Source organism: Odocoileus virginianus, chromosome 6 (assembly GCF_023699985.2).
Source record: "Odocoileus virginianus isolate 20LAN1187 ecotype Illinois chromosome 6, Ovbor_1.2, whole genome shotgun sequence".
NCBI lineage: Eukaryota > Metazoa > Chordata > Mammalia > Artiodactyla > Cervidae > Odocoileus > Odocoileus virginianus.
The window spans coordinates 57,568,150-57,577,867 of NC_069679.1; the positions used below are offsets into that span (position 1 = coordinate 57,568,150).

The 9,718-nt window shown below is 34.9% G+C and overlaps 1 protein-coding gene across 2 annotated transcripts in view; it reads left to right on the forward strand.

Moving 5' to 3' along the window:
* The window catches only part of NAA30 (N-alpha-acetyltransferase 30, NatC catalytic subunit), a 20,874-nt gene extending 12,818 nt beyond the window's left edge, over window positions 1-8,056 (forward strand). Inside the window, exons 5-6 of one of the 2 annotated variants that reach the window (XM_070469403.1) lie at window positions 3,723-3,789; window positions 4,622-4,738. In XM_070469403.1, the coding sequence (XP_070325504.1) occupies window positions 3,723-3,789; window positions 4,622-4,650 (96 nt within the window). In that variant the 3' untranslated portion in view covers window positions 4,651-4,738. Of the gene's footprint in view, window positions 1-3,722; window positions 3,790-4,621 lie in introns of both variants that reach the window. The other variant, XM_020874181.2, reaches the window with a different exon arrangement.
* Window positions 8,057-9,718: the final 1,662 nt, after the last annotated feature.

A 9,718-nucleotide genomic window follows, 5' to 3' on the forward strand; every position in this document is an offset into this window, starting at 1 on the left:
AGGATTTCTGTTTTTAAGGCCAAAAAAGTAGTCTGTGTGTCTGTGTGTAAGATACAGCCAACTTTTTCTTTACCCATTTGTTGGCTGTTTAAGTTGTTTCCTTATTTTAGAAACTGTGATAATGCCATCATGAACATGGGAACCTTTTTGAGGTCCTAATTTTACTTCCTTTGGTAATATACCCAGAAGGGTGATTGCTGAATTGTATGATAGTTCTTTTTTAAATTTTTTGAGGAACCGGCACACTCTTTTCTATAATGACTGTAGCAGTTTACATTCCCACCAACAGTGGCTGAATTTACTTAAGTGACCAATACTAAACCTGTTACATGTTAACAAAATAACATACATTTTATGGTAATGTACAAGATGACTTAAGTTTTTTGTGTTCAATAATTATATGTTCAACATTTTTAGTTTTTTCACTGGAAACATAGTTTAATCTATGAGGCAGAGGCTGCCAGGTGAAGAACAGAGTAAAATGGAATTATTTAAACTAGAAGGATTTTTGGTTGAGTAGTTTGGCCTAGTTAAAGAACTGGATATGAGAAGCCTGGGTTCTAATACATCTTCTATCAGTATAGTTGTGTGATTGTAGGAAGGTCATTTAACTTTTCATAATCTGTCTCTTTGTCTTGGCAGTGTGATGGTAAAGAGATGTGATCTTAAAGGGATGTTATGAAGAGAATAAAATTGTTTATTCAGCCTTGCCTCCAGGACTCCTAGCCAGTAGTTTTAAAAAAGTCTTTCTAAACTGTAATGGTTTGGCTCATCTTGACTGTGGTTTGTTCCTGAGAGAATCTGTAGAACTTCACAGTAACCCTTTTTTTCTGTTCAGTAGAATTCAACTTGGTCAAGTTTCTTTAACATTAAAATAACCTTTGGCTTCCTATGTAGTATTCCCATGATGCAGACTAGATAATTTTATAGAAAATTTCCAATATAAGCCCAAATTCTGTTTTTGTATTTATAAAACTCGCTAATTAAGTGTTACAAAGTAGTTACTTTTTTGTGGAATTTTCTGTTGTGTCAAATAATACATGATTTCTTTGTCATAGAATGTGAGGGTGCTGAGAGAATCTTCTCATTTTAATCAAGGTGTTAGTTCTCTGTGTAATGTTTTGTTATAAATTGGGCTTTATTTTATTAATCTGTTAGGTTGCTAACAAACCTGAATTCAGCTCTTAAGTTACACCTCAAGTGTGTATTTATGTAGTCATAGTTAGCCTCAGCTGTTTTGAATATTTTAGATTGCTAAGTATTAATGAATATGAACTTGGATTCCCTTTATTATGTAGACCTCCCATTTGCTGCTTTGTTTTACTTTTAGAAACAATCAGAGTTACAGAAAAGTGGATACTATTAAGTTCTAGTTCACATTTTCAGTCTGGGCTCTATTTTTGTTCTGCTGGTGACCTTGAGTTTCATACCCTTGATAAGTTAGAGATACATCTATTTCATAGGGTTCTTGAAGACAATCACGTTGTGTCAGATGCATGTAATATGACATAATGCATGTGAAATGCTTCATGTAGCACTTTTTCTTCAATAAATAGTATTTTTTTAAACTGTCACTCTCCTTTTCATTTCTGTGAAATCAGTTCTAAGTTATGAGTTGTTGCAGTTTTATTGCTTCTTATATTAATTGTTTTGATTTAACATTTTAGCTGTAATTAGGTGCTGGCCTGAAACAGAATTATAGGAATTACTCAAGAGAATAGTTCAAAATTGGTAAATTGCATTATCCAGACAGGAGTGTTCCAAATGGAGGATGGCATACATCACTGATGGCATATATCACTCGCATACATCACTGTTAAATTACAGTCTTTTAAGAGCAGAGAGTATTGTTGACTTCTTATTCTCACCGTAAACCAGTTTGCTTGCTATATAACTTTTATTTAAGGCATTCTTAGGAACATTTTCCCTTGATCCTGAACCATGAATTGCTTGTTTTTAGATCTTTTTAGAATTTGGATTTAGTGTGTGATTTGCCTTCATGAGTTTTTTGCATAGGTAATTGCCTCAAGATAATACTTTTTCTTAAAGTACTCTGGTCATTTAAAAGCTTGGCAGCAAAAAAACAAAAGCTTGACAGCACATGTGTTTGTTTCTTATTTGTGTAATATATGTAATGTAATGAACAGTGCTAAGGACGTATATAATTAACGATGTTTAGGAGCCTCCCACGTGTCAGGCAGTATGTTAGGTACAGACAAGACGGCTGTGAACGAGGCACCCATGACCCCTGTCTTTGCTGAGCTCACCTGCTGGGAAAGATGCCATGGCTCATCAAACCCTGGACAAGAGTGCAGTTGAATGAGGAGCGGTGCAGAGTGCTGTGGGAAGTCTGAAGGGAAAGAGGTATTCTAGCCAGTATGGAAGTGACATGCTAAAGCCAAAAGCAAGAAAAGGAGAATGGGAAGAACATTCTTCCAGACAGAAAAAACTGCTTATGTGAAAGGTCTAGGGTGGGAAAAATAATGGTGAATTCTAAAAACTGCAAATTTAGTGTTGATCGTGGTGAGGAAAGTGTGGGGACCTAAAGCACACGTGTGTGTGTGTGTGCTCAGTCTTGTCTGACTCTTTGTGGCCCCATGGACTGTAGCCTGCCAGGCTCCTCTGTCCCTGGAATTTTCCAGGCAAGAATACTGGAGTGGGTTGCCATTCCCTCTTCTAGAGGATCTTTCCGACCCAGGGATCAAACCTGCCTCTCTTGTGTCTCGTGCATTGGCAGAAGGATTCTTTACCACTAGCACCACCTGGGAAGCCCAGTTATTAATAGCAGGATAGGTGGAGGCCATATCTTGATGGATCTTTCAGGTCTCTTTAGATTACTGTTAGATTGTGTACCCTTTCTTGAGGACAAAAGGGAGTCAATAAATGGTTTAAGCAGGGGATTAACAAGAGCATCACTCAGAATTTGAGACCTTAAAGCTAGGAGGCAATAGTTGATGGCAGCTTAGACTAGAATGTTATCAATGGGGGCAGAAAGAAGAGGATCAATTTGAGAGAGATTTAAGAGATAAAACTGAAATAGTGCTTGGAGTATTATATGCAGAGGAGTGGAGAGGAATGAGATACCGAGATGACTCCTAGGCTTAGGTTTGAGGCATTCATGGATGGACATCTTGTTACTGATGTGTAGAATTGTAGAGAAGTTGGTCATGAGTTTTTTGAATATGATGAGTTTTATCTCATATCTGTTGCTTGAATTCTTGTCAGTTTTTTTTTTTTTTTTTTTTAATAGCTTGTGATAGAACAGAAAGAGATTCATAGGCTTTGCTTGGGCCTTTGTTTAATTATACTCTGCCCTTTTTTTCCACTCTAAACACCAGAGGGTTATGACATCCCAACAGTAACTGTGGCTCACTGTGTTGATTCTCAGTGAGGTAGGTTGAGAATCAATAGAAAGGCAAATAGAGCTATGTATGTAAAAGATACATAGGGAGGATGGGATAGAGGATACTTTGGTAGAGGAATGTAGAAGGAAGTAGAAGAACATCACATAATATTCAAAAGTATCATTTCTTCATTGTCAGGGCCATTGGTTCAGTAGTATTTAAGAAGACCTAGATAGAAGTTAATAGCAGCAGCAGATAGAAGTTAATACTTGTATTCCTCTGTTAATATTATATTGATATCCATAATGTATGGACAGTGGAATGTAGTCCCCTTACCAGCAGCATCAACATCACCTGGCAATTTTTTTAAAAATGCAGATCCTTGGGCACCATTCCAAACCTACTCAGAAACTTGAGATGCAGTCTGTTTTAACAAGTACTCCAGGTACGCTAAAGTGTTGGTATCTTTGATCTAGTTTTGGCAAACTTTCTCTGCAAAGGGCCTGATAGTAAATATTTTAAGCTTTGCAGACCACAAGTCTCTGGTGCCACTGCTCATATCTGCAGTTATATTGAGAAAGCAGCCAAAAACATTGTGTAGATTGGTGGACATGGCTGTATTTCAATACAACTTTACAAAACAGGCAGTAGGCACATTTGGCCTGAAAAGGTCTCTGCAGACTTTGGTCTTGACTCTAGATAAATGCGGTAATTGTCACCAGGATAAAGAATGACGTATTAATGAGAATGTAGGAGTTGGAGGTCAGTTTGAATAGTTTCAAGTACTGGTTTATTTTCTTAAACCTTTGATTGTTTATTTTTTTCTTTTCTTCATCTTTTTGTCACACTACTTTTCTTTGCAAGAAACTAATTCATCATCGTTTTAGTATAAAACATAGTTCTCATTGCTAAAAATTCCAAAGTGAAGTTGTTAGTCGTTCAGTCGTGTCTGACTCTGTGATCCCATGAACTGTAGTCCACGAGGCTTCTCTGTCCATGGACATTTTACAAAAATCAATAGAAAAGAAGATGTTTCCAGTTCTCCCACTTCCCTTGCCCTGAGAGATAATTAACTTTTACAGTTCTGATACTTTTTCTGGATTCTTCCTGTACATCATTAATGTTTATGGTTTTCACCATCAGTTTTAAAACAGTTAAACATAGTTTTTCTTAAATATGTGATCATATTGTTTATAAGTGATTTGTCAAATTATGAAATTATAAATTAGTTTCAAATATATAAAATTGTAACTTAGTTTTCTCTTTTTATTTTGAAGGTTGTTTTGGAAACAGAAATAACGAATAAGTCTGCTTTGAAACTTTATGAAAATCTTGGTTTTGTTCGAGATAAGAGGCTGTTCAGATACTATTTAAATGGAGTTGATGCACTGCGACTTAAATTGTGGCTGCGTTGAGAAACTGACATCAAGGAACACCTTTCCAACCGTGCAGACTCGACCTTTGCATGCAATGCAATTTGTACAGAATTGCTTTGCAGGTGGATTTAGTGATTTCCATGCAGCTCTTATCTGTCAGTGTCTCATTTGAGTGTCGCACAATATTTGTTGCACTTTGGCATGGCGCATTTCTTCTGAATTAAAAGAGATTGTTTTAAACTTAAAGAGTTCTTTTGGTACCAACAAGATGTGCCAGTTGATAGCCAAGATTTGTTTGTTCATTTGAAAAGTCTGCTGACATTATTTACACAGTGGTAATTTTATCGCAGAACCAGGATGTGGAACATGATTTTTGTTCCTTAAAAAAAGCCAATGTAGATTGTAAAAATCTCTGAATATACTAACATTTCACATGAAACCTGCCATAGTTTTTCTGAGGGGGTGGGGGAAAAGCTTCAATTTTAGGTTTTATTTTTTCAATATTAAATTTTCCATTCTTGAATATTGGTACCTCAGTGATTAGTGAATTAAAAAATTGTTACGTAGGGTTGGGTGTGTCTTACAATGAGTAAAGATAACAAATTGCGTCTGCCAGTGCCTGTGTAGATAAGTATATTTGTCTTCATCTCTATAGTTTTTTGAATGCATGCTGTCTTTTCCTTTTCTTTAAGGCCTTTGCAAGCAAACTTGTTTTTATTTAAATTCTAAATTTGATAATAAATTATTTCAGATTTTTATAATTTGGATACTTTTTCCAGGTGAGTGACAGAGTGGTTTACTGTAGAAGTCCCTTCTTATCTTACAAGTTAAATCTACTTGGAGTATCTTTAAGAAATGACTCAAAAGGGATGAGAAAAGTTGATGAAGCCGGGAATTGCTGGGTTTTAGATGCACTTTTTTTGAGCGTGAGGGAATTTTTGGAAAAGAATAGAAAAATTAATGTAAATTGGTATGATTTTATTTAATCAAAATTATTGCTCAGCTGTGAGGAACAGCTTTTACAAAGTAGTTGGAACTTTTTTCCCACTTGGTTTGGATTCACATTGCTTCCACTTTAAATGCTTTGCTTTTGGTTCTTGGTGTTGAAAATAAATTTCGAGGTGCACTGTATCGGTTTTAAACTGATTTTCTTTTCTTTTCATTTATTTGTGCAAATTCTTGGGGGAACTTTGCTTAGTTCCCAGAAAACAAAAGGGAGACATGGACATTTTTTTTTGGAATGAGTTCTGTGGGTTTTCTTAATAGCCATCACCATGTTCATTAGTTATATTTTGTTTCAGCCAGTCTGTGCAGTGTAATAAATTTTAAAGTTGATTGCTTTCAGTTGAGTTAAGAGATCTGTGATGGATAATTTATTTGATTGGAAAACCTAGGTACCCATTTTAAAAAAAAGATTCATTCTCTGTGAAAAATGTTTTGTAGGAATCTATTGTTTTTTCATTAATTTGCATATGCTTTTCTTCTGCTCTAGAATTTGGTTTGAATTTTATTTTATGGCTATAATTACTGTATTTTTTAAAAACCCTACCTCCATTGACAGTTGGTAAAAGCCCCCTTTCAGGAAAGTTTGTTGCCTTTTTTTTTTTTTAAAGGAAAGCTGCTCCTTGCTCAGTGTAGTGTCTTGAAAGTGAACATGGTAACAAGTACTTTTAAAATAAAGATTCATAAATTTGGTGAAAATAAAATCTTCCTGTTGATGGGATCATTTATATTAATAGTTCCTTATTTTTAAAGAGAAACTTTTTCTTTCCATTTTGTATTGCTCTTGAAAGTTCAATGGGCAGAATACTTGGTTACATTAAAAATATGAAGACCACACAATACTCAGCTTTCAGGGTGACTGTTTTGAGTATGTTTTTGCTCAAACTTCATTTGGACTCGAGCACTTAGAGGAATATCAATTATAATGATGCTTCTGTCATTCTTGATATGAAGGGAATTGGACGAAGTATATAGTTAGTACTTTCACTGTCAAATTTTATCTTACCACCTTACGTTTGATTTGCTGGTTAATGGGTAATGATTGTTGATGAACATACATTTGCTTGACTCACTAATAAGGACAGTTCTAAAGTAAATACATGCTTGGTTTTTAGCTCAGCCATTAATTTTTTGGCAGATTGTCAGTGAAACCATCACTACTGACCTTTTCACCCAGAAGTGGCCAATTTTGCTGAATTGACTGGGTGTTTTAATTGGATATTTTAAACATGAACTTAGCCATGTGACTGAAAAGTCAAATGGTGGTTGTATTGTTTAGCTGGTATATGTTGAATATCATTGTCTAACTTGTATCTTTAATTGGCTGTGCAAAAATTGTTTACTTAAGTGTACTGAAATTTTCCTCTAGCTGATAAGCCAGCACCAAAATTAAGTCTCAAAGTATCATCAAATGAATTTTTTATATTGGGCGTTCATCTTTCTTATATAATCGTGAAATGGTTCCATTTGAAATTGATAGAGTGAGTTCACTTGGCTAAAACTGAGCAAAATTGGTGCAACTTTCTTTTATGGGGTGCTGCCTCTTTAAGACTGACTGTACTATCCACTGACACTGGTTTGGCAGTTGGTACTGCTGAACATTTTTATACATGCTACCATGAAGCTATATATGTTGGTATTAAAGAAGCTAACGGGTATACTACCATTTTTGATGTGTGGGCTGATTATAATTTTCCTTACATGAGGATGAAACTGCTCTAGAGAAGTCCACAGATCATAAACCAGATAGTAGTTTCGAATCTGAAGCCAGCAAAAAAAAAAAAAAAAAAAAGTTACTATTAAAATATTGGTTTTAGTATTTTCTGCCTCTTCCCCAAAGTACCTTCCCCATTTGCTTGACAAATCTGTGTAAAGTTTGTTTGTCACATGTTTTAACTTTACCATGCCCTGTGTTATGGTATTGGCTGACATGTATAAGACTGGATGTGTATATTTATTACGGTGTCTAAAAATCATGACGTTCATCACTTTCCAGGAGCATAGATAAAAGCAAATTGGTAGTGCATCAGTTACTTTTCAGTGCACCATGACATCACTAAAATGAGTGCTATATTGTTACAGGGCTTTCAGGTTTGTAAAAACATAACCATAAATTATATTGACGTCAGATATGAGTTGAGTATCTATAAAGTATTACGTGTATCTCAAAATATTGGACTGCTGTTTGATGACTGGATATTGCTGCATAATTTTCTTCTATTGTCCCATATCCTTTTGGAGAGAGAGATTTAATGGGATTTGAAATGTGCAAGCTGTCTCAATAAGATGCAGTCAAATAAAGTATGGTTAAGTTGTGTTTGCATTTTTCTTTTAGATACAGCTGTGTGCATTTTATGTTTGAGTTGTTCTACCTACTAAGAAGTTAAAAAAAAAAAGGCAAATTATTCTGTTCCCCACTTCCTGCCTTGCATCTAAGAGTTATTTGGAAGAAGTTACAGGCAATTGTTCTCTCTCTCACTTTGCGTTCTGACAAAGTAAATGTGAAAATAACAACATGAACTTGATTTTCCTAACAGTATTCAAAGTTAGCTCGTATACCAGCTATCAGTACAAATGAGCATTTTTGCATGCATTAAACCAAAACTTACTTTTCTGTTCTTATTCTGTAGAGATTTATTTGTAAGACAGTTTTTATTTTAATTATTTTTTGTTAATAACCTAGATAATGTGCCCTCACCCTCAAGACCAAAGTAAAATAGAGCAGTATCTAAAGGGCTTTTGGTCTCATTCTTGTGAGAAACTTTAAATGGCAGTTATATATTCTTTTGTATTTCAAATTTTATGGATATTACTGGGAGATCTATTATAAACATGGCTAAATTACTTTCATCATGCATGTCAAATTTTCACTTTGTTCTTTTATAATCATGTAGTGAAATAGAATGTGAGTTCATATTTTACTTGGCCCTATATGGAACTCATAAGTACTTCATAAATTGTCTAAATAAGGACAAGAAAGTTGATATCATTCTTTCACACAAATAAACAGAGATCAGTAATAACCTGTAGCCTGAAGATATGATACTTTTAAACAGCTTTTTAAAAATGAGTTTGAAAAATTTCATGAGTATTGCGTGATGCACTTTTTTCAGATTAGAGCTGTCCCCACGGCACTTTTTATGATAGACGTGTTATTTGTGCTCTCCAATATGGTAGCCACTAGTCACGAAGCTACAGAGCCCCTGATGAAAGGCTAGTATATTGAAGGACTGAATTTTTAATCAATTGGAATTTACATAGCCACATGTGATTAGTGACTCCTGCATTAGATAGCATAGCTTTAGGTAATATTTAGACAGTGATAACTGGGGAAAGCAGTTTTTGAAAAGGATTTTTTGACTGGCTTATTGAAGAATGAAATAGAAGAATCATGATTAAAAATTGCCTCTGAGCAAAGTACGCTATACAAAAGAGTAAAGCTACAGTATTTATCTTGACAGTATTTCCTTAAAATAGTGTCTGTCATAGCGCCTTTCCATAGTGCTCTTGCTATGAATTAGCCCTTCTGAGAAAAGCAGCCCTTTCAGTTTTTTACCATTTGGTAGTTGTCTGGGTTGCAAAGGTGCACAGATTGAAGTGCCAAAAATTGGTTTCTGATAAAGACTATCATATCTTTTTAGCTTTAAAACATTTTACAACATTAAGCTTAATAACCTCTCATTTTAGGTGAATTTGAGCTAATTTCACCTCTACATGTGATTAGTCATGGCTTGTTTTATGAATGGTCAAACTGAAACATGGAGGTATATAATTTTTAATCCATTTTTTGAATTCTAGATTAGGTATGTTGATACAAGGGCAAGTGTTTTTGTTTCTGAGAGAACCAGATTCATTTTGCTGTGTTCTCTGTTCACGGCATGTCACCATTGACTCTAGCTGGACATCTAGTAAGTGTAATTCATCAAGAGAATAGGAGTGGAGATGGGAAATACCTGGCCCAAGGGAGTGCCAGGCTTGGTATGACATGTTATCACT